General features: G+C 38.5%; 1 protein-coding gene across 3 annotated transcripts in view; it reads left to right on the top strand.

Moving 5' to 3' along the window:
- The window catches only part of PRKG1 (protein kinase cGMP-dependent 1), a 1,018,841-nt gene that overhangs the window by 957,957 nt on the left and 34,591 nt on the right, over window positions 1–26,293 (top strand). For all 3 annotated transcript variants that reach the window (XM_036438437.2, XM_036438436.2, XM_036438438.2), the window contains one exon: window positions 24,905–25,001. In XM_036438437.2, coding sequence (XP_036294330.1) covers window positions 24,905–25,001 — 97 coding nt within the window. The remainder of the gene's footprint in view (window positions 1–24,904; window positions 25,002–26,293) is intronic.

The raw sequence follows: 26,293 nt of genomic DNA, 5'->3' as shown, positions 1-26,293 counted from the left end.
TATAGTGCCTCAAGTGACCCATTAGCAGAACAGAGATGAAGGAGGAAAGAGCCTAAATAACCCCTTCACTGGCTAAAGAGTGTTGACTAGCCAAAAATTGGCTGAAAACACTCATCCTCTTACTTGTTATTTTTCTGTTGATCACCCCAGTGAGTTTATATGTGAGTCCTGAGGGCCGAAAGAAATTGCTACTTCTGACTTTCTTTGCTGTGACATACTGAGCATACTTATGATTATTCTCCAATAGCAAACTATGCCATATGTCTTAAAATACTGCAAATAAAAAAGGTGTGTGTGTGGGAGGGGACCAAGATAAACATACACTTCCCCTTTACTTTCATAAAGCAATTGAATAAATGTGTTAGAGAGAAAAAAAGGCAACAAATTGGAGGGTCATCTTTAGGTCATATATCTCAGATCACATGTTTTTGTCAACAGATAATCAAAACAAACTTTATTTTTCTGGGATCCCTTCCAGGAACCAGATAAAAAAAAGTGACAAGTGTTCCTCTAAACTGCAGAACAAAGTCCAGAAGCCTGAGTCAAGTGTTGAGGGTCTTCTAGGTTACGGCCACCCGTGTTGTCCAGAACCATTGCTGGGCTGGCTACTTCCTACGTGGTTTTCATTCGTTTTCTGAGGGCAGACACCAGCCACCAGCTGTTGCAGACCTCACCGGAGTGTTGCCTGCATTTTACATATATGAATGCTTGTTGTGGTTCGGTCTCAGAGCTGGTCGTTTGCACGACTCCCATCACTGCGCACACCACAATGTATTCATTTTGGACATGCTTCTTTCTCCCGGTACCTCCCTGATGTCTCTCCTATTGTAGGGTATCAAATATTGACGAAGCAAAATAAGATTGGTTTTGTCTTGTGTATCAAGATCACAGAAACCAACCTGATCCTTGAATACTAATTTTATAGTATTGGAATTGGTCAGATCAGTTGTTAGCCGGTACCGCTATACAGGTCTCCCAAAATTCATATGGGCATAAGCTCAGCGATTGCAGACAGGTGCCCACCACGATGCAGGGTAAAACCTCTCCTCTGAAGACATGGCAATGAAGTCTCTCTCCTAGAAGATAAACCCTTCAGAAAATAACAAGGGGAGATATAATGAGACCAGTTTCTGGGTTGCAAGATGTATTAACATTTTCATTCCTTAGCTGTTTGGTGAGACCCTCTGCCAAGGGCGATGAGTTGGAGCCTCACTTCTCTGTATGATATATAAGGCCCTCTGGGAGCTGGCACCAAACTCCTTTTTTTCATTCCCATCCTCATGCAAAGCTTTCACCACCAACTGCTTTTGGAGTTAAACGTGTATGGCAGCCCAGAGACGGGAACGTTCTTGGCACATTTGACCACTGCCAAGGAGGCCACCGGGTCTAGGGTACAAGTGGCAGCAAATGAGGAGAGAAAGGGGCTCAGGGGCCAGGTCAGATCAGACCTGGGAGACCATGGTGGGGACTTTTAGTTTTATTGTAAATGGTGGGGCCATTGAAGAGTTAAAGAGAAGGGAAATGGCATGATCTGATTTATGATTTTAAAGAGTCACTTTGGAGTAAGGCAGGGGTTGAGTGGATGGGGGCAAAAAAAGGAGAAAAGAGAGACATCTGTAATACTGTCAACAAAATAAAATACAAAAGCCAACTATATGCTGTTTACATGAAACCCACTTTAATTTCTTTTTCTTAAAAGTCACTTTCATTTTGTATATAGGACAAAGTAGAAGATTCTAGAATGGAAGCAGAAAGACCAATTAAGGGGCTATTATAGTCCTGGAGGTCAGAGATGATGGTCGTTTGAAAATGGTGGTAGCAGAGGAAAAGATGCAAAGCTATTGGTTTAGGTCCAGTGGTTGGCAAACTCTTTAGTCAACAGAGCCAAATATCAACAGTACAACGACTGAAATTTCTTTTGAGAGCCAAATGTTTTAAACTTCTTCTAATGCACTTCTTCAAAATAGACCCGCCCTGGCCATGGTATTTTGTGGAAAAGTCACACGCAAAGGGCCAGAGAGCCGCATGTGGCTTGTGAGCCGCAGTTTGCCGACCACAGTTTTAGGACATATTTTGGAGAATTGATCGTATGGCTGAGAAAAAGAGAAGAATCGGGTGAAAGTTGATGGTTGCTTTGATTTGGTGAATGATGATGCTGTTTTCTGAGAAGTGGGGAGAGGGTAGGAGAAACAGGTGAGGGCTGGCAGGAATAGGAAGGTGATGGCTGAGGCAAGAATCAAGAGTTAAGTTTGGGTAGATTTTTAAATATCCCCAACTATCTGGGCAGACACAGATGGCATTTCTCTTTAAACTATCCACAAAACTTTTGATGAGCTTAGTTTTTAAGTTGATTATTAAGCAGTCATTTGAAGAGAGGTCTAGATTGGGAGCTCTCTAAGGTTGTAAAATCCGCTCTACAGAAAACACTGCTATAGAGGTTTGAATAATACTTTTTTCTTCACCCTACGGAAGAAGCCTCCTTACCCAGCTTCTCCATTAGACTAAAGTTTGGCTTTATTTAGAACCCCTAACACTAGTAGGTATCCAGTGTTTCTTGAATGAAGGAGTCACAGTGGAACTTAGTAAGGCAGCCCTGTTAGTCTTTAAGAAAGAACATTTAAAAGTAGTTGATGTTGCCATAGCTGGTTTTGCTCAGTGGACTGATGGGTCCTGGGTTTAATTCTGGTAAGGGCACATGCCCAGGTTGCAGGCTCAATCCCCAGTAGGGGGTGTGCAGGAGGCAGCCAATCAATGATTTTCATCACTGATGTTTCTATCTCTCCCTCTCATTTTCTCTCTTAAATCGATAAAAGATATTTAAAAATAAATAAAAGTAGTTGTTGTTACTGTTGTATATATGAGAAAAGAGTAGATATATCTTTGAAAGCAAATCTAAAATACATAAAACTCCCAGTTAATACACTTGTCTTTTAGCATTCCTACTTATTTATTGTCCCTGAAAAGAAGATAAATTGTAAGTCTTTCTCTGGTCATTGGTCTATACCTGTTTGTAGCCTTGCACTATTTGCTACTCTGGTTCGTGGCAAGGAGTTAAGGAGAAGGGACAAAGGATGGGTGATAAGAGAAATGTCACAGGAATACAGACCATTTTAACATATTATATGGAGGATTACTTGAGCAAGTTTCCAATGTGTTCGTTAAATCATTAAGAACACACAGACAAAATTGAATTCAAATAATGATAATTAACTGAACTCAATTGAGAACTAAAATTAAAAACCTATATCTAGTAGTTATCAGGGGTCACACATGTATCTTGGGCACCTACTATTAAGTGAAGTGTGAGTATAGAGAGGGCTATAAAACATGACCTCTCTCTTAGAAGACTGGAATGCTATATTAAAAGTGTGTGGCAAGGCTCAGGGCTCTGTAAATAAGGAGGATACAAAGAATAATTGGAATTCATAGAGACCTAAGGCTATTTAGAAAGGAGCATTTTGGAGCAGAACATGTGCTGAGAGGTTAGACTGTGAGATAGGCAGAGAGGGAACATTCTGGGCTGTGGGAATGGCATGCCTAAAGGGGTGGGCACAGGAGTTGGTGTGATGTAACTGGACAACATTTTTTTCCAAATCTTGTCCTTCCCACCTTACTTCTTTGTTGTGCAGGATTCACTCTTGCAAAACTAATGCAGTCTGGGCTTTATTTCAATAACTGGTCCTAAGCACTCAATTTGAGACATAATTATATGTTTAAAGAAATTCTTAAGTGATTTGTATATATGATAGCTCCTTTAAAAAATAATAATCCACTTAAAAATAGTAACTGCATGCTGCTTGATATAAAACCTGTCCTCTCTATCCAGCATCGAATCTTGCAACTAGTCCATGCTAAATTAATCTAATTAACAAATTTCATCTTGAAATGGTCATGTGCAGGACTCAAATAAGTGGGTTGACAGTTTCACTTCATTGAGCAGTACAGTATGTGAATTAATAAAAAATGTTTAAAAAAAAACTACAGCTAAAATTGATTGCATTTAAAAGCATCTAAATTTTCAAGAACATGTGTGTATTAGTCTCGTAGGGCTGCCATAACAAATTACTGAAAATTGGGTGGCTTAAAGCAACAGAAATATATTCTCTCACAGGAGGCTAGATGTTCACAAATCAAGGTGTTGACAGGGCCACAATCCCTTTGCAGACTCTGAGGAAGACTTCTCCCTTGCCTCATCCTAGCTTCAGGGGTTGCCAGAAATCCTTAGTGTTCTTTGGTTTATCGTTGCATTATTCAGATTTCTGCTCGTCTTCACATGGCTGCATGACCTCTGTGTGTGTGTGTGTTCACATGGCCTTCTTCTAAGAGTAGTAGTCATTGGATTTAAGGCCCACTCACTCCTGTATTAACTTATCTTAACTAATTACAATCCAAAAAGGTGCTATTGCCAAAAAAGTTACATTCTGAGGTTCCTGGTGGGAATGAATTTTAGGAGGACACTATTCAGCCCAATACACTGTGATGGCCAGGTTCTGAAGATGACCTCCAGTGATCCTTGTCTGCTGGTAGCCCCATCCTTTTAAAGTCCCCCCCCCCCACACACACACACACACAGTCCATCAGAGGTGGCCTGTGATCAGCGAAATACTGTGGAGGTGACATATGATGCTGGGCTATAAAAGATATGGCAGCCCCATCTTGCTCTCTGGCATTGCTCCCTCTGAGGAGAAATATACCGTGCCATGAGGATATCTGAGCAGCCTATGGAGAGGAGATGGGGCCTTGGGCCAACAACCGTGTGAATGAGCCACCACAGAACAAGATCCTCTTGCCCAGGCAACCTTCAGACGGCTGCAGCCTCAGCTGACATCCCAAGTGCAAACTCATTAGTAACCCCAAGACAGAACTTCCCAGCTAAAGCCACGCTGGATCACCAGACCTTTAGAAATTCTGAGATAATCAATGTTTAAAATACATTGTTTTAATCCATTAAGAATGTTTAGGGTAGTTTGTTATACACCCTTAAATAACCAAATACGTATTTTGATTCCTGGCATTAAGGTGCTCCCATAACAAAACCTAAAATTCGGGGGAAATTGGAATAGGGAGTTGGGCAGAAGTTGGAAGGACTTTGAGGTCTGAAGACAAAGCAGGAGTTGATGGCCTTTGAGGAGGCTGCCAGTGAGGACTTAAAGAAAAATGAGAAAAAATGTGATTGGAAACCAGAGGAAAAGGAACTCTTGACTATGTAGTTTCAGAAAGTTTAGCAACACTGTCACCTGTGGTGAGAGGAAAGGAGAAAATGTGGGTAATCTAGCTAAGGAGTCATTTTCAAGGCAACGAGTTGAAGGTGTGGCTTGGATTCTCCTTGCTGCTTGTACAAATGTGATACGAGAGAAATGAATCAAATGAAGAAATGCCAAGCATAAACGATCCAGGATTTGCTGGTTTTAATAATTCTTAGCCTCTCTCGATGTCAAACGATGCTAAAATTAGAAGTGGCTTCCAGGCAAATATCAAATCCAGGGCACTGTCAGGAAAACATGATATAAACACAGAGCTAAAATTATGGCTGTGAAATCTTTTGTTATGACTCAGGAATATTTAGAGTAGTGCCTCGGAGAACTCTTCAGTCAGACAATGGGGTTTTCCAAAGGTTTGGGGTGTTGTCCCTCAGCATCTCAGCAGAAGCCTAAGGCTGAAAAGAGCTTATGGCAGGGTGTGGATTTTGCCTTCTGAAATGAACTACAGTAAGATTCGTGAGAGATCCATAGAGTTTTTAAGAGGATCATATTGACCAAACATTGTCAGCCTGGTCTGAAAGTGACAGAGACAGTGTGCAAAATGAAAAGGCCTTTGGAACCTCCAGTCTCTTCAAATAGGAGCAAGCTGTTTCGACTTCAAACACGGGAACCTTTCACAGATGAGAAAGTATAATTTAGAGGGAAGAAACAATAATTTGGAAGACACAGGCAAAAGCTACATAAAATTCAATCTAGATTTTTAAACCTCGTTATGGTACTGCCATCCTGTGTCCTATTGTGGCCCAGAGAATGTGTGTGTTTGGGGAGGGCAGAAGGATTGATAAGTTGTCTCTCTCATTCATATGGCTTCTGGTGGAAGAGAACTATGCTCCAAGGGTTTTACTGAAGGAGTCACGTCTGAGGTGGTTCATCCACAACTGGACCTGATTTAAATGATAGGGTTTGCAACTCTGAGCTGATGCTATAAATGGGGTGAAATTTGGGGGGACTTTGGGTGAGTGCATTTTGCACATGGGAGCAATAAAAATTATTGCAGCCAGCCAAGAAGATCACTTTCAGTGACGTTCACCTCCCAGTATTCATGCCTTTGTGTAATCCTGTCAACTGAAACATTGCTGTCCACGTGACAAATAGAATACTGTGGCAGTAACTGCTGCATGACTTCCACGGCGGTTATACAATGCTGTGGCCATGGCCTTACTCTCTGAGGTCACTTGCTTTGGGGGGAAGCCACTCGCCATGTCACAAGGGTGCTCAGGCACTTTGTGGAGAAGCTCGGATGGAGAGGAACCAGGGCCTCCTGCCACCAACCAACGTCAGCTTGCCAGACATGTGAGTGATATGCCTGGAAACTAGATCCTCAGTTCCAGTCAGACTTCAGATGACTGCAGCCCCTGTGATGTCGTCATGAGACCCCAAAACAGAACTGCCCAGCTAAGCTACTCCCAAATTCCCAACACAACAAAATTATAAAATTATACATGTTTATTATTGTTGCAAGCCAGTAAGTTTTGGGATAATTTGTTAGGCAGCATTAAATTCCTAATATAGAAGCTTTATTAAAATCCAGTATAAAAAGCATGTTGAATTATTTGCATAGCAGCTTATTTCATTGTACTTCATTTTATGCAGATTAAACTTTAAAAATGAATTTTAAATCTTTTTTAAAATTCTTATCTGAAAATATGTTTTTATTTAAGAGAGATCAGTGTAAGATAAATACCGTCAGTTGCCTTGGCCAGGGATGAAACTGGCAACCTACGCATCTATCCTGAATGGGAATCAAAACTGCCACCTTTGGTATATGGGACAGTGCTCCAAGCGATTGAGCCACACCAGCCAAGGCTAAATATATTTTCAAAAGATCATTTTGAAGTACTTTAAAATTAAAATCTGAATGTGAGTTCTGAGTTCTAGATGTTAAGTTGTATTATTTTTTTAAAGAATATGGATATTCACATAGGTATTTATTGATTTTAGTGAAGAAATCAATAAATGAGGAGTTGTAACATTTTCCACTTGATTCACACATAATAAATTGGACTAAAAATAACAAATATCTATTGAATGTCTACTATAGACTTAATCTTATAAATATTTTGAAAAATGCAAAGACATCTTTTCTTAAAGTAGCTTATGTTTTTGTTGTTTGTTTATGGTTTGTTTGTTTGGTTGGTTGGTTTATTAAAAATCAAAAAGCTAGCAAATACTAAAAATGTAGTAAAACTTAAGGTAGTCTTTTATACTCTTGGGTTAAGTCCTTTCAAAATTAAGAATATGAGAGACATAAAAATGAAGCATAGATAAGTATTCATGAAAACAATTTGGATAAATGTCAGTTTATTTATGTTGGATGTGTAGTCTGGCAAGGATGGAGATGAGAATATTCAGTCACTAACTACTTCCCCTACTGCCAGAGCCAGGGGAACTGTGTGAGTGGTAAGGAGGCCTTGCCTGCCAGGAAACCGTCTTCCATGTTCCCTTAGAGCCATGCCTTTGATGACTCACAACCAGCTCGCCAGCACGGTGACCCCTCTTAAGAAGTCAGAATAGTTCACCCATGGGAGCAGCACATTATTCCTCTGTGAGAAATAAGCTGCTTCTGGCCCTCGGCTGCTCTCCGGTGCTTCACAGGTGTCTCCTGGGAAGAATAGCGCACACAGATGGGTGGGTTTTAGTTGCCCACTAATGTGAGGGAACCATGAGTTAATTGGTCACCCATTCTTAAACTGCAACCCCACTATAAAAAGACGACTTGCTACCTAGACTGATGGCCTTTGTATCTAATTACCTTTCATGTTCTTATAAGTATCTCTTCATAGAATTCTTCATTATTGGAAACATTCAACAGAAGTCAGACTATGGGACTTGCTCTGTAGGTGAGTCGACAGATTTATAAAGACACGGAGAGCAAGAAGCAGACAGAGATTGGGAGGAAAGGCTCTCATGCCTGCATATAAAGCCCCACCTACTCCTTACAAGCCACGTGACCTTGGAAAGGTGCTAAGGTGTCTGTTTTAATTTCCTCAGCGGGGGTGAGGAGAAGGGAGGAATTGTTCCTTGTGAGAACTAAATGACAATTAGTGTAAAGGGCTCAGTGTAATGACTATCACTTATTATGAATGTATTAAATGAAATATTATAGCTGTTTGTGTTTGTTGATGTTGATAGAAAAGCATACTGCCTTGGCATAATGCTTTAGTGTATCCCCGTTTTACCTTTCCTATCTCAGTGTATAAAAAGATGCACCTGTCTAACCTTCTAATCAGTCTCTTCTTTCAGACTTGTAACTTTCACTGACAGTCACATTGACTTGTCCCTGACCTGCACCTGGCCCAACATGTCACTGTGTGTCCAATCGCACTGTCTTTCTCTGAAGGACATCACCCCAGACATTCTCCCATCTTCCGCTGTATCAGTCATTCCCTCTGTTTACTTTTTAAAAGCTAACGAACCAAACAGAAACTCTTAATCTTCTATCGACGGACCCACTTCCTTGCTCCTATTTAAGAGAATTTCTTGAAATATGTGTAAACATAGTTGATGTGTTTCCTCACCTCCCAGTCTCTGCTTAGCAGTTGATTCTCATTTCTTATTTAACTGCTCTGCAGTTTTTGACACACTGGACTGCTTTCTCCTTCTTGAAACATTTTCTTCTTTTGATTTCTAGAACCCTATATCCTCCTAGTGTTCTTTTTACCCCCGTTAGCTATGCCATCTCTGCTTCTTTGCTGGATGTTCCTGATTTTTCTGGCCTTCCAGTATCAGGGTGGTTCAGAGCTAGGTCCCTGGAATTCTCTCTGGCTGAACTTTTATCCTTGCTGGTGGGTAGTCTCATAGCTTCCAATACCATCTACTTGCCAGCAGATCCCAGATTCACATTGGCGGCCCAGCTGTCATTTCTGAACTTCAGAGATCCATCCAGCAGCGTGCTTGACAAACTCACTTGGATAAATCGCATACATTGCCAGTTTAAAATACCAAAACTGAATGCCCACTTTTTCTCCAAACCTGCTTTTCTTACAATTTTTTTTCTATTTCACTAAATAGAGCCGGATCCTTCCTGTTTCGGAGGCTCAACACCTCAGAATCACCCTCTTCTTTTTTCACTCACACCTCAGATTCATGGAGCAGCAAAGCATGTTGCCTCTGCGTTCAGACTATATCCCTAAAGCAAGCACTCTGCATTACCTCCTCAACGCACAGACATTTTTCCTCACCTGGGACATTGCTTCTGATTAGGCTCCGTATTTCTGTCACTGCCCTCCTACTGTCTGTTTTTAACCTAGAAGTTATAAAAACAAACTCCTCAAAGCCCTGCAATATAGTTTCCCTTTAACCCAAAACAAAAGTCAAATCCTTACCGTGATCTCTAAGGCCCTACGTAATTGTCACTCCTCTCCTGCCCAGTCCCCATTCCATCTCCTCCTCCTCTTCCCTGCTTGCACTCCTGTCCAGCCTGACAGCTTTCATTCTAATTGGAACACGTGCCAGGCACACTGCTGCCCCAGGGAACTGCCGTATCTGTTTATTTGTTTTTGTTTTTCTGCCCAGAATAATCTAAATCCAGATAGATCCCCCTGGTTCTCGCCTTCATCTCCTTTAGACCTTTGCTAAAATGCCTCCTTCTTAGTGAAACTTGCCCTAATCACCTCAGTAAAAATAGCAGCCACCAACACCTGTTAGGACAGCCACAGCACTTACCGTAACAACAATGTAATATACCATGTTTTACTTGTTCCTTTGACTTTCTTCTTTAAGTATGTAAGGCACAGGAGGGAAAGTTCATTTTCTTAAGGGGGGATATTTTGTCCACGGCTGTGTCCTCCGAATCTGTAACAGTGCCTGCCTATGTGTGCATTTATTAGTCATTTGCTACGTGTGGTTCATGATATCATAGAACTGCCCGATTCTTTGGAAAACACAAAGTTTGAATTCCATTTTCATTGGAATGCTCAGGTTGCTTAAAACTGTCTAAAATCATTTCAAGGGTTTTTATTTCCCCTTGTCTCAGATGGTTCCAATTATTTACTAGAGTCTTATCAAATGCCTTTTAGCATAAGTGACTCGCATAATTTATCAGCCTCCAGATAATTAGTTAGATTGGTAAATGCTAAGGAGATCACAGACTTTCCTAGGAATCCATTTGTTTCTCCCAGCAGGATCATCCCTTTATTATTAGCTGGGGATAACAGCTGTCACTCTCAGCAACTGGGTTTTTATTATGAAACCCGCAGGGTAAAGGGGACGTGTTACAGTGAAAATGTGCTGTGTGCTTTTAGGTAAATTAAAATATTATTTCTACAGTGGAAAACAATAGCTGAAAAATGAGTATCAGAACCAGATGCAGAATGGATAAAAACTGCCCCAGGCATCCGTTGGGAGTTTGAGTCATCTGCAGAGATAACTTAGCCCCTTATCACAGAATGCCCCAGGGAACGGGGTTTTCATCGCACAGACTCCAAAGTAGAAACCATAAATAAACCAAGAATACAAAACGTTGCCTCGGTTCAGGAGTAACGGATATCATGTACCTGTGGCGTGAATAAAGGTCACAGTTGATGGGAGGAAAACGATTGAAAACTTATGAGTAGCCTCAACATGGAAGTCATAAGCACAACAGTCATAATGGGTTGCACTCAATGTTCATTTGGTTTCTTTGCAAGTGCGTAGAAATTGTTTAGTATCTATCCAGTGCTGTGGCCCTGCGGGCAAACAAGAGTCCTAAATTGTAAGAGATCTCATATTTTGTCAAAGACGCAGGTTATAAGGAAAATAGGGAATAGTTGGAGAATTTTAACATCTGGTCCTTGAAAGCAGTACAACAGGATTGAAGTATCTATTGGTGAGTTATAATGAAAATGAGGGTAGTATATGAAGGCAATGAAAAGACAGGAGTTATTAACGGACACATAATTTATAAGATTTGGAGTTCTATTTGACAAGTAAAACTGATAAGAAAATAGTGCTTATCTAAGACTGGTAACAGTAATGTCTAAGATATTTTTCTTGTTCCCCTTGAGGTAATGCATTTCATAATGTGCTATTTTACTATAGAGAATAAAATATACTCAATTTAGAAATGATATACAGATTGCACACACAGAGGGCAATTTCTCCCATTTCAGTACACTTAGTAAAATTAAATAAATAAAAAACTATAAATAATAGAATTATCTTCTGTAGACATCAAAAATTGTATTGTCATGTTACAGAAGTTAACTTTTTCAACTCTTGGTGAAGTAGTCCTGCGCATGCCCAGTTATATTTTATTGTTGTTTTTCTGTGGGTAATGAGTGAGAAATTGTTTGGTAAGCAATGAAACAAATGACAATTTCCATGTTCCTTCTTAACTTTATGTTTCTAATTTCAGATCTCCTTCCCCTTCCCGAGGAAGTTAGCGATGCCGTAGCTTTAATGTCTGTTTTAGCTGCAAAACTCAAATGTTCACTTTCTGTTAGAAAATCTAAAGCAGGTGGTATACAATTTCTCGTGTTTGGAATTCTTTAAAGGCAAGTAAATTGGAAGTTCAGTCGCTGGTAGGTTAAGCTGAAGTCATAATCCTAATGACACTTATTTTCCCCAATGAAAAGAAAGCCTTTCTTTCGTAATGCAATTGTAGCTCTCAATTGCATCACTGCCATAATCATTACAGCCTCATTTTCATTAACTGGGGTTAAAAATCCAAAGGTAGTTTTTGTTTGGATTCTGATTTGGATTTTCAATGGAAAGTCAGTGATTTGACATGACGAGGTAGCAGCTAAACCAGGAATTTAAGCCACTGCATTGCTGATCTCAGAAGGAATCTGGTCTGGAAGGAGGAGGGAGACCTGAACTAAAGGAAAAGGGGTTCATGTCCTTAAAACTCATAGGCGCTGTCTTCTGAAAACAAAGGCCTGCTTTGTTTTCCTGTGTGTCCCCTGCTGGGCAAGTGTTATTCAACTCATGCCTGAGAATGAGAGGCCTATGTTATAGATTCTTCTATGCTGGATCTTAATGCTTTTCGGTGTGTTTCCTGTTCTGGGTGGGGGAGGGGATCAAGCATCTAACTTCTCTCCACTAAATGAGATGATATGAGAAGGCATGGCACAGTGCCGGGCACACACAGCAATACTCTTATTTCAGTGGCTCACACAGACATGGATCAGTTGCAATAGGATCGCATGCACGGCGGACATGCTTTTCTGGACCTGACCATGTCTTAGCTTGCTCTTGTGTGCCCATATGAGGGAACAGTGGGCCCTAGTGAGTATCTGTTCAATACAGACCAGGCTCTTCAGGTCAGCATCACTGGGTGGGAATGGGCCATAGACAATACTTGCTAGAATAGATAGCAGAGAAAACAACTGGACTAATTGGCTTCCAAAGCTTTATCATGCCAATTTCATCTCAAAACATTAGCCTTTTTATGAGTATTTTCCCACTGACATAAAACATCGCCATTTGATGTTAATTGTATTGTGTATTAACAACACAGCTAATAAATTCATGTGACATGATGAAATGTTGCAAAAATGCTTTGATGGCGCCTAAAGAAGGAAAATGGAACTTCTGTATACTTTCTTCTGTTGTCATTTGTCAGTAAAACGATAACGAAGGAATTCTCTCTCTTTTTTTCATTTATTGTGTCTTCACATTCACCTCTAGGCATGTTCCCCTAATAAACATTGCTCAGTGGGGCAAAGACATTATAAATCTGATAACACATTTATCAAGAAGTATTTATAATTATTTGCCAAAAGCAAGGAAGTAAAAGATCTGAAGTTGAGCTTTCTCCTTCTAAAAGGCACCCTTATAAATCTCTGGGCCAGAATGAGGCATCTGCTGTGTCACCTGCATGTTTCTGAAGGAACCAATGAGATTCTCTGTGCTTCTGGAACTTGGCTAAGTCTTTGTCCTGTTTCCCAATGAACCACCCTTAGGGAAATGATTCATACGGAATAAGCCCCTGGAAAATGGGAGAGGGGTCTGTTTGCAGGACTGGGTCACTGAGCGGCTTCTTGGCGACAATTCAGAGAGGACATCCTCAGACATTCTGTGAATGCCTCTTCAGGCTCTGGATTATGGTGGTCGCTGTCTGATTCTGTAACTCTTGCCTGACTGTGGCCAAGAGCATGGTGATGTATCGTCTGTCTCCCACAAGTTCAGGGAATAGTTGAAGGTAAGGACCTTATGCTGAAATAACATAAGAACTTTCCTTCATCCATGGGATGATTCATAAATTCCATATTCCCTAAGAGTAACACCCAGTAGAATTGTGTAAAGTATATTAAATTGAACTTTCAAAAGGAGACCCTCATGTAACCTCCTTTTGATAGGCCAATTAGCATAGACTATAATAATCCCTCTTCTTTCATCACATATACCTTTATTTCTAGCTTAATCTAATCATTGGACACTTGACTGTATATGAGATGGTTCAGAAGGTAAATGGTGAAAACATAGCATAAACTGCATTATCCAGCAGCAGTACAAAGAGTTGACATGTTCTACTGGGAGCATCATAAACTACCTATAGAACATTTTGAATGAAGAAAGTTAATATTAGGGAAAGGAACAAAACATCAGCATATGACATATTTTTATAGTCATATGTTCTGCAGTTTGCCCACCACAGCTCTAGCGGATTTCACTGCACACAGGTGCCGAGACACAGAACAAGTTTCTAAGGCTCCCACCTAAGGGCAGCAAGTTCCTCGCCTGAAGGAGCAGAAAGAAGGTTTTCTGTTTTTTACCTATAGTTCTGTTATGTCTGCACAGTTGTAAGAGAGTAAACCAGACTGAGAACCCGGTCAGACGCTGTGCTCTGAAAACATAACCACCACATTGGCAGACCTGGTGAAGAGGCTACAGCTCAGGGTGGTGCTCGGATCACAGGTAGAGCTTGCTCTATTGTCAACAGGCCTTTTGAAACCCAACTCAATCCACTGAGGCCTTGTGAATTTGGTAGCTGTTACTCCTGAGAGAAAATGCAGTAACTTGTGTTAGCAAAAGTAGGCCAAAAAAGAGAACTGGGAATAGGATGTTGCCAAAGGTCAACTCTATCCCTGGGAGATCTGTGAGGAAAAGGCAACCAAATATGGAAAAAGTATTCTGTAGCTATTATGAGGTATAAAGAATAACCTTAATAGGTCTGACTGTCTTTCCCAATGTAACTCTATTATTTACTAATTATTAAAAAAGAAGAAAATTGTTTAATGCTAATCAATAAGATATGTATTACATTTATAGACCCAGGATCTTTTAGGAAGTGGTAAAATAAATCCAATGCATCAATATTATTTTATGGACACAGAAAAGAGTATTTTCAACTTATTATTGGGAGAATTCACTTAATATTCTAACAAAATTGCAATGTAATAGTGAGGAATCCTTTTTAAAAACCATTTTTAAAAGTGCAGAAAAATTACCAACATGTGCTAATCCAGTGAAATTTGATTACAAATTCTAAACTTCCATGACACATGAAGCATGTAGTAAGGAAAACAATTACTGTAATAATTTTGTACACAAGCAGCAATTTGAAGATATTGAGTTGTTCTCTCAACACCATTATCTCACTCCTGTGATTTATGTAAACATGTATGGGAAGACATCTGTTTCTAATATTGTAGCCATCTTTGGAAATCCTAAATAGTGTGTTTTATTATGACCTTTTAAAATTAATTATGCAAAATCCCTAGAAGTGTGAAAATGAGTAGTGCCATCAGATCCTGAGAGGGACATATTCCAAGGTAAAAAGTGTGGAGAACACATTTTATTTATTTATTTTTGAAATAATAAAAGTAGTTCATTTAATCAAACAGATAAAAGCAACACAAAACCTTTTCTAAGAATTGATTATATAGATTACCAACAATTCATAACATTTCAGTCTCCACACTGTTTATTAAACTGAAACATTGGCCAACTTAATGATCTGCCTATAAACCAGTACATGATCCAGGAATAAGAGTCACCTCTACTAGGCACATAGATTGCTAGTACCGCATTTTAATGTAACTCATTTTGCATTTGTTGTTCCTATAAGTATCTGCTATGTTGAAACGGATAGATTTACTATCTCAGCCAGATGATCAAGGTTTACATTATCAGTGATAATCAGAGCAATAGCATGTACCCTTCATATGACAGCACAGAAAATGGCACTTTACCTCTCTGGTCTTCATCCCCAAATATTTATAACCCTAAACAAATTCTGAGATAAACCCCAGTTGAGGACAGTCTATAAACACCTGATCATTATTCCTCCAAACTGTCAGGTAAAAATGAATAAGAAAAATCTGAGACACTATAACAAACAAAGGGGATCTAAGTAAGACATGATAACTAAAGGTATTATGGCAGCCTAGATGGGACCCTGGTAGAGAAAATGGACATTAGGTAAAAATTCAGGAAATCTAAATAAACTATTCACACCAGTTTAAAAAAACAAAAACAAAATCTTATGGATTGCTTTAGTGTTCTGTTGGGCTTTGAAAAAGAATAATGCCAGATTTTTCATCCAGATAGCAGTGATTTGATAACACTTGTGATATTTTCTCTGAAACCTAGTTCATTTGATAAATGCACCATCACTATGACTAAATAACTTGTGATAGCAACATTTTTGCTTCATTTTCTTCTTTTCTGCTTAATATTTTCTCTACTAAGAAAAATACATACAGGTTTTTACCATTTAAAAATTAAATGACATTCTTAAAGATCATTTGAGAATAACTGTTTGGAACTTGGGACACATTTTCCTGTGTTACTTGTATATGAATAAGGTGTCTGTCACATACATATCAAATGAACACTAATAGTTCTCTCAGACTTTGGTAATTTAGAGCTTTGAACCTTATTTTAAAATAGTGATTGCTGGCCCCAAACCCCACGGTATTATCAGGTCTGTGTTTAGCTCACCACATAATTCTGATATGAATTCTGGATGAGTGGGAACCTCTGGTCTATTACATCTGTGGTGAAATGCATCTGCATTTCTGTTTTTGGTCAACAAGACATATCTTCCCAACAGCTGTCTTGGACAATGGATTGGGATCTCTTGCCTGCTTCCTTTGCATACCAGAAGCTGAGACCAGACCTTCTTAAATGAAAGCCTTTGGTAGCATTTCCTGAAATAAAGGTGTTAGGGTCAAGGATTAGAGGACAGGATAGGGAAGAGAATCACAATGCAGGAAAAAGATAAGCTGTCGGTCCCAGGACTTCCTGCAAGGCGTATACCTCCCAAGACACTTGGAATCCTAGAAGGATCAAGCTGCAGTGAGCTTCATAGACACATCTGGTACAAACCTTTCTGTTTATGGGAAAAGTGAATGTCTTGCTCAGGTTGGTTCTGGGCCAACTCCCTGATCACTTACTTTATTATATTCCTATTGGCCTGGGAGGGTGGCTTGTAGTTCTCGTTTCCTTCCTGTCACACCCTGCATTTTATTATTCTTTCATGCTTGGGCCCACTCTGACCATGTCCACATCCCCAAGCTACCTGCCCCTGAACTTCATGCAGAATCCTTCAGATATAAAGGAGAAACACACAGTGGGGATACATGGTAAAGGTTCTGAGTCCAGAATTAAAAGTTGACCCCTAGTGTTCATTGAGTCCTGCCTGATCCTTCTGTTCAGTTTTCTAACTGATCGCTTTGATTAAGATTACAATTAAGGCTAACTTTTAAGGCTTAATTAAAATTAAATGTCCCTTATTTCAATATTTTAACCCCCATATAAAAAGTGACATAAAAAGGAAAACATTTCTCCGTCTTTGGGTAGAAAAGAGATTTTTACATTTGAGAGGAAAATTTGGGCTGTCTTTGCCCAGCCCTTCATTGAAATTGAACGAGAGCTCTGTTGTAATGAATATTTGCTCCGGAGTGGCATCAGACAACAGATGAGGCAGAGGGTTGCTAACCACAGGCCTGAGGTATGAGAGCAGTGAAGTCAGGAGGAGGAGTCATTTTCACCAGCCTTTTTTCCCTTCCAACCTCACCTGCCTGGTCCTGGGAAGCTATGCCATGCCAGTCTGGATCACCCTAGTCTACAGTCATAAGCAAAAGACTCAGGTAGAAATGCTGAGATGTAGGGGAGGAATGAGAAGGAAAGTACTCTGCACTGAGAAGGAAGAAAACTTTCTCAGACCTCTAACCTCTGATGGCTATTCATTTATATGAAGGAAATATCTATTTTGCAATAAATGTGGTGGGGAACTGCAGGTTTTTTGTTTGCATATATATTTGCAAGTATCTATATTCTCCAAAGCAAAAATAATTGCTGAATTAACCTTTTATTATGGGCCAATGGTTCTGTTAGAGGAAAAAAACAAAAACAAAAAACTACAACACCAGTAGGGAAACCAATCTTTAATTCCTTTCTTGCTGGTTTATTTCCATGGTGATATGCATTTAGTTAAACCATTATTTCAGAAAAAGAAAAAGTTAAACTCAAACTATGTGGAAACTATCTAAAAACTGCATAACTAAAAAGGCTTTTTGGACAATACAATTCAAGTTGACAATGAATGGGTAACATATGCTCACTCATCTTTTACAAATTCTGTTCTGATGTTTAAATTATTTAAAAAAAAATCTTTTGAACGTCAATGCATTTTGGGGGGAGGCATAGAATTGCCAGCTTTTAAATTTTTATTAAATTTATTGGGGCGATATTGCTTAGTAGCATTAAATAGGTTTCAAGTGTCCAACTCTGACACATCGCCTGTATATTGCACTGTGTGCTCACTACCCAAAGGCTGGTCTCCTTCCTTTGCCATTTATTTGTCCCCTTTACCCTCTTCATCCTCCCACCACCATCCTTCCCCTCTAATGACCTGTCGTCTGTGTCTGTTTGTTTTGTTTGTTCATTTACTCCTTTCCGTTCTGTTTCCCACATATCAGTGAACTCATATTGTTCTTGTTCTTTTCTATCTGACTTGTTTTGCTTAGGATGATACTATCAAGATCCATCCCTGCTGTCAGTGGCAGCATTGCAGCCTTTCTATGGCCATGTAGTATTCCATTCAGGTACTTCTAGTTGGGGTCCTTTCATTTAATTGGAGCACACAGATACACATGCCCCCTCAGAAGCAAGAGTGCTTAGCTAGCTTCAGGAGTCACCTTCTTGAGATGTGTAATAAAATAATATATTCTTCAAATATGTTTTATAACTTTTACATTTGCCCTTGTTTTTCAAATATTGGAATAGTGTTTAAAAAAAAATGCAAAGATAGTATCAGATAGTATATGGTATAATAAGCCAAAAACTCAAGACCCTTATGCCTAAGTCTTTGTGCCTCTGGCTAAATCATTTACCATCCTGCACTTAATTCTTTCATTTTAAACATGTAAAGGTTGAATTAAATTAGCTCCTCATGGGATTGACCTAGACTTTGAACTATGTTAGCATCTGAGTACTTGAGATAAAAGCATGCCTAAAATTTGTGATTCTCTTCTATCTTGTTTAAAAGGAAATTGAATATTTTATAATAAGTGTAAATATGCTATGATGTGACCACACCCAAGGTTTCTAGTCTCAGTTCTCCCAGTGTTTAATTACTGAAATGAATCACTTGCTAACAATTGGTCTACCCAGTTGCTAAGAAGAAGTAAAAAATATTTGTTATTGCATCTTCACAGAGAATCAGGGCGGATAAATTAGATGAGAGAAACTTTAGAGTCCTTGCGAGAAAGATGCTTTTTAAGTGCAGAGTATTTGCATTACTATCATTCCTATTATGTAGCAGATATGAGAAATGCAAATTTCCTTTGTATTTCTGTTAGCTGTATTTCCTCAAGGGAATATACTTGAAAAATGACTAGAACTGTGTCTCAACTAGAATGGTCAAGATAACATCTGTGCTTCTGATCACATTTTTGGAAATAGAGTTTGCAAACTAATCTCTCAAATTTCTTGAAGAACAGATTAAACTTTATGGAGAAAATGGACATAATGAAATACTTTTTATATATTAGGTTATTTTCAAAACGTATTTCCTTAAGTTTTCTCCACCACTACTAAAAGAATAGTGACTAGACTAGTTACTTTACCTGCATGAGCTATAAATAAACTAGAAATCATCTCTTCTTGTCTAGAATTTTAGGAATAGGATTGCTTATATTTAAAGGAATTGTTTTAAAATTTATAGTATTATGAATTTTGTTAAAGATAATTCCTTCAACAGGAAATAACTCTTAAATTCTAAAGTGTTTACTATTTCCCAATGGAGTCAAAAGATTCCACTTTTAAAGTTTAGGTATAAATGAGACTTTTTATAAAGCAATTCAATTAATAAGAGATGACTTGATTATAGATTTAAGAAGAACTGTCCATTTTTTTTTCTTAGTGACTACGTTTATTTAATGCCAAACATTTGATAATCAGGGGAATAGGACCTGTAGTTACTATTTTCACACATACAAGTTAGAGTGGCACAATGAGACATAGTCCCTGTAATTTAAGCACAATTCACATCTGTGCTAAATATGCAAATAAGAATCATTGGTCTAATTCCCAATTCCACTTTTTCTCTCTCTACTTTTCTCGCTGAATTTTTAATTCACTTTACCAGACCTACAAATTACTCCATGCACTAATTTATATTAAATCAGGAACTATTATTGTATAAAATCCTGTGTCCACATTTAGTGCTTATTCAATGACAAGCATTATATCTTGCAGATATCATAGGCCAGGTATATATATTTTGTGTTTAAGACTCACTTTCTGAAAGGTTTTATCCACTTTTTTTTCCCCTCAGTTGACATACAGTATTTATTAGTCTCAGGTGTAAATTCTTACCCCCTTTTAATTGTTTCTTTAGATTTTTATTTATAAATTGCAGTGCTCTTAGACAAGAAAAAGAGAAAGAAATTTTCTAGGCATTTATGTAAACATTCAAGTAAACCTGGATTCTGACTTAAACCATCTACATTTATTTACTTGAGTGTATGTTTGTCAATACTTCTACTACTAAGGTGTAAATGTTGAAGAAAACAGGACTTGGAAATACAAAATTGTTGACAAGAGCCAAGACAAGTCATGAGCTTTTGTCTATAGGCTGTGTTGTACTCTTTTAATTATTTTGAAGTCCAGAGTAGAGACTGGTTGAATCTAACTTACCTATTACAGCAGTAGAATAAGTAACTTAGTCATAGATGAGAGGCCATGGATACTTACCAGAACATTTTACTTTTGTAGATTTCCCCCCAAACTGACAAAATTAGGACATAAAAATCCATCTTAGAGCACATTAGCCCAGGCAAAGACATCGGTAACTGATTTGCATGTGGATTAGGAAATGCTAATGATTTTTTTGGTTTTCCATGGAAACGCTTAGAGTTGACTTTTGAAGCTATTGTAATTTGGATTGTAGATGAACTGAGCTAAAGCAAGCAGGGCTACATTAGCCTTTTGTTCCATTGGCTCCTAATCATTGGCTTTTGTAACCCATCTGGAACTATTGTTATGTTCCTTTGGATCCTTGGCCTTTACTTTAAAAATGCACATAATACTGTCTGCTTGGTTAAATAATGCTGAGTGATTTCTGTTATTATAATATCAAGGAAATTATAAAGTTTTAAGCTTCATTTTAAGCTTCATTTCAACCATATTTGGTTCCCATTATATAGCTGGAGATGTTCACTTCATAATAATGGTCAGTCATACGGTCTAAAACCCAATTCTGTTATTTAGAAAGGACAAAAGTGATTCATGGAGGCATGGAAACACTGGGAAAGCAATTGTGAATAACAAAGGACACATGATTCTCACTCTTTGGATTTGTGGAAACTGATGATATTGGAAGAAATAGAAAAAAAAAATAAAGCCTACTGGTTTTTGTTTCCTAAAAAAAAGTGAATATAACACTGTACATATATGTACTTTTAGAGAGAGGTTGAGATTATTCCAGTGCTATTTTTTGGTTACTAGACTATATGTGTCTTGGTGCCATTATTTGTACACCTACACATTTACATTTTCATTACTTTTGGAACCTCCTTGTTGTACAGGCAGAAATATAAAGGAGGTGAATTCTAGGCTACTTTGTTCCTTTTTAGCAGTTCTTAAAAGAAAAGCTCATTGTTTTACTATTTAAAGAGTACCCTGTATGGATTAGCAATTGTCTGTGGATTCTAATAACCATAGCCCCAGGTGACTATTGTGTTTCAGAAACAATATGTTACCTTTGTCTCCTGCACCCAACTTATTCTCTTGTAGTTTAGTTATTTTGTGTAATTAACCTATTTTAGGAGTTTGTAAGCTTTTTGGTGTTACATGCAGAAAGGTATGTCACTATTTACATTTTTCTGGGAAGAGGATCCATACCTAACACCCTGAGCTAAATAGATAAAATCAGTATCTCAGACCATTAAAAATACATTTTTTGCTCCTTGACAAAATTTAAGCAAACAAACAACAGGAACTGTATTCATCACTGATGCATTTTCCTTAGCACTTGGCAATGGTCCCTTCCGTAAATACTTTTGCACAGCTGGATTTTAGAATTGCACGAAGCTTGAACTAATTTCTTGGGCCTGGTACCCTACATTTGTAAGTTAGGAACTTTGATTTCATGTTTACCTCCTTCAGGCAAAATAAGTTTGTTTTATGAAACAATGGCCATTAATTTATTTAGTCTTCTTCCCACTCAAACTTTTATCAACTCTAAGAAGGGAGTACTTAATTGATGGATTGAAATTACCTACAAATAATTCCTGAGTTAAAAGAAACTAAAAATATCCCTCCAAGTTATGAGCAAAAGTGGTTAGATACCTGAAGAAGCTAAATTATCCAAAGTTCAGTTTTTTACCAGACTTCTTACAGGTGGTTATTTCCACGTTAAAAATAAAAGTTATTAATTCAGAAAGGAAAAGTGTGCAGAGTCTTTGTGAAGAAAATGTAAATCTTGTCCCTAACGAGTAATTTAAATGAGGAAAAAAATAAATGGATATGATATACTCAACAATAACATCTCCTTGACTGGAAAAGAGAAACTGATCTGGTAGCATTCCTATCTTGTTTGACTTCCCCAAGAATCAGGATCTGAAGGAAATAGGAATAGCATAGAAGATCAAGACCACAATTATCCCAAGGCCCTTTCAAATTGTATATCACCAACCACTAGATAAAATCACCCAACTAGGTAGTATTTTTAAAAATTCACCTAGTCATATTTGCAAATTATTTAACAAAGATGAGCGATATGGTTAAAATGTTAGTGATCTCTTCTCATTAAAACCTATGAAATATTTGTATTTAACTGTAGTTGGTGCTTCCAGTGTAGATATTTAAGTGGATTTTAATTGCTGCAGAGAAAATGTATACTATTTAACAGGAGATTTCCTATGTTCATCCTACTGGTTAAAATATGGTCAGTTATCAGATAGTGAATGTAAACAAAGGCAAGAGGATTTTACTATTTTACCGTAAAAATGTGAAAACAAAGTAATCACCTTATAACTTTTGCATTCTGTAACTGTCTTTTTTTTTTTTAAGCAATCTTGTTCTTATTTATAGCTGTGTTAACCATTATAAAATTATTGCTCATTCCTTTGGGTCTAGAACCAGAAGATCAAAGCCAAGACCAAGTTAAAAGAGTCCCAACACTGTTGGCATGAATGCATCACCCCCAGGCTCACTGGGTAGTGACTGTTTTCCCTGGGCCATTTTAACCCACCCCCCAAATTTTTCTATAGTTTCTGGAACCTCCTGAAGGTCTTCCATGGAGTAGAACTATGGTACTCAACCCATACTGTGCATCAGAATCACCTGGTGGGATTTTTTTTTTTCAAAATACAGGCATTTGAGTGCTGCTTCCAGGATTTCTGATACATTTGGTCTGTGGTCAGACCCAAATTATGTGATTTCTGAAATATTCTCAGGTAGTTCTGATGTGCAACACCAGGCTGAAGATCACTGAGTAGAGATCTTTCCATCCTAATTTCACAGATCCCAGATGTAAGAATTTGAGAGCTATAAGTAAATACACACACACACACAAGTTTACCCTGTTAATACCTGAGATTCCAAATCCAGCAAATGCAAAGGATATTATTAAAAATGATCTCATTGATTTTCTAATCTAAACCATGACAAATGCTTGGCCGCAAACAAACTATCATGGATTCTGATCCCAACAGATGTCCTTTCTAAACACCTGTTGGAGTGAACTCTGCCATTGGCCCTTTAAATGGGATGGAGTGTTAATTTTCTAAAAGTAGTGATGGCAGTTGGCATGCTAGAAATGCACATTTGCTAACTGTGTTCCATTCTAGTAAACCATCTCCTGAATTTCAATGTTGATCTCTTGGTTGTGCATTGAGAGATGTCTGCAAATGCTATTAGGATTGAGTGGTAGTTTGTTTATAAGGTTTGGTTAGAGGGAGTTGATTTTACATAATTAGCAAATAATGAAAAACAATGCTTTTTTTTTTTAACCTTTTTGTGATCTATCAAGCATTGACTTATTAAAAACTGGAACTGTGGTTGTAAACTGGAGACTGTTGAAAGCTCACCTAGAAAGCTGTTTCACATTCCTCCCAAGTGGGGAATCTCAGTTTGTGTTTAGTTATAACGGAATCATTAAAAATGTCCTGCAGCCTCACTCCGACCTGCCTGTGGATGGTCCTATCCACAAACTGGCATAAACAAGCTGTGCTGGTATCTTTATCTCCAGCGAGTTCATCGCGTCTATCTATGGCGCAATACTGAGCCAGGTACCGCCTGGCTGAAGGTCATGGGTTGCACATAGCTATGCAAATACTTTATTTTTGGGACAGCTGGATCACTCCCTGACCTGACTTTCGTGCGGGGGAGGATCATCTTCATCTCTTTGCCTTCCTGCCCTTTCTAAAATTAGCAGGGCCTTTAACAAGGAGATATTTTAAGAAGCTCATGTTCACTTGTCTCATCAGGAGATGCTTATTTTGCATCTGACACACTCGCATGTGTCAGATTTGCATGTGTGCATAGTTAGACCTTGGGAGCCCCGTCCATGCTTTTCCCATCACTCATATAAGAAACTTGCACACATAAAGACCCGGGGATTACCAGCTGAGAGTCAGTGGGTAAACATAAATGAAGGGAAGACACTTTTTAGCAATGCAAATATGCTTCTGAGACCATCCAGTGCAGGCATTTGCACATCAGCCCTCAGCTTTTCGGATCTGTTTGCATAAGACCTGGCTGTGACTTCACTTCAGAGACCTCAATGATCTTGCCGCTTGTAGCAAACATTTATAGAAGCCACTGCCAGCCTGTGGATAAGGGAAGCTAATGAGAAACTGCCTTCCAAAATCTGATCAGCAAAACCAAAACCAAGCAAATCCAAAAAATCCAAAACAGAACCACAAAAGAACTCAAACAATCCGTGCTCACAAGAAGACGCGGAGAAAAAGACCAAGATGTAACTTTGATTTGATAACTGGATTTATCAGTCACAGGACGGGCATGCAGTGGGTACTTTGTATTTTTCTCCTTTGAAAAAAAAAAAAAAAAAGCAAGTGCAAATCTATGTTTTGCTGCACCCGTGGGACCAAAACAGTATGAGTGTGAGGAAACACAGACTCTAAAAGCAAGATGGAATGTCAGCAGGTAAACCCTGTTCCACAGTCTTGTCATTCCGCAACAGTTGTGCGCGGTACTCGTGTTTGCACCTCTAAGAAATTTCCATTTTTTCGCATCAAAAAATCCAGATACGAAGCCGAGGCTGCTTTCTTCGCCAACCTGAAGCTGTCTGATTTCAACATCATCGACACCCTTGGCGTTGGAGGATTCGGAAGAGTGGAACTGGTAGGTCGCTGTTCTTTGAATGCCTTTGAAAGCTTCTCTCTTCTTTTTCTCCCTAGTAAGATTTCTCTCTTTTCCTCTCTCATCTTTAATGACTGTGGTTCCTAACTTGGTACCAAAGAATTTCATATTGGCACATGCAGAGTTTGCAAAATCGCCTATATTAGGTAGTCAGTAAACTAAAAATAAAATGAATACACATTTACTCTTTAGTAAACCACGTTATAGGAAGTGACACATAAACACGTTTACATAGTGAGGAGCCACAAAGGGCTTCTTGCTCAGCTGGTATTCTATGATCTTTATTTGCTTCCACAGTTCTGAGCAGTGCTTATTATTTTAATTATGTGCCGTATCCATAATCACAATAATTAAAATGTAAGTTTAACTATATATAAAGGGAAATGAGACATATATATATAGTCCTTACCACTGCTTTAAAAAAAAAGTCAAGTAAATGCTGTTAGAGTAGTAATTCTGTGATTCTTGAGTTTCACGCACCTATACATATCTAACCTTATTAGGTAATAATAGCTTGAATATTTTATACAATTTATGTCACACACATACACAGCTAAGTTTTCATGAAGGTGATGGAGACATTTGGGTACAAGTTTATGCATTAAGCATATTGCATGCGTGTGATATAAAGCAAGTGAAAGCATGCTCTATCATACTTTTGTTTGAAATATAAATTTAAAAAGTGCCATTGCAACAAACATTTTTTAAAAGGCATTCTGGTTACTGTATTGCTGCATTTCAACACTGTGCAAAACAAGCCTATCTGGGCACAGAGATTAAGTTCCACCTCTCCGCTGACATGGAGGAGTCCCTGCTATCAGACGCCAGTACAGTATGTTAGGAACTCCCTGCAACTGTGTACAGTGAAGTAAACAGTTACTGTTGCCACCAGAGGACCAGAGAAATCCCCTTCCATGCAAGTATAGTCGACCTAGCGCTATTTTTGATATTTGTCCAGTTGAGCTACAATTGGGACTTCTGACTCTGACACGCAGTAAGATGTTATTTACTTAAAGATTAGACACGAGGGTTTTTGAGCCATAATGTGTTTCACTAAGTTTGTATTACATCTCCCTTAACATGAGATATGTTAGTAATACTACATCTGACTTGACTGCTGCCTTCTGAGGGGGCCTCTGAGGATCCAAGCATTCTTAGTTATTGGAGTAAAAATCAAGTAAGGGCCCAGGAAAACCTCTCGCTTTTCTGCATCTGGCCAGTTCACATAGTCCTGGATTTAGTGGTAAAAAACCTTTAGTGAAGATTTATTAACA

The sequence above is a fragment of the Pipistrellus kuhlii genome, unplaced genomic scaffold, assembly GCF_014108245.1.
Source record: "Pipistrellus kuhlii isolate mPipKuh1 unplaced genomic scaffold, mPipKuh1.p scaffold_m20_p_15, whole genome shotgun sequence".
In the NCBI taxonomy this organism is placed as follows: domain Eukaryota; kingdom Metazoa; phylum Chordata; class Mammalia; order Chiroptera; family Vespertilionidae; genus Pipistrellus; species Pipistrellus kuhlii.
The sequence above is the reverse complement of the archived record's forward strand: the minus strand, read 5'-3'. Positions and strand labels throughout refer to the sequence as shown.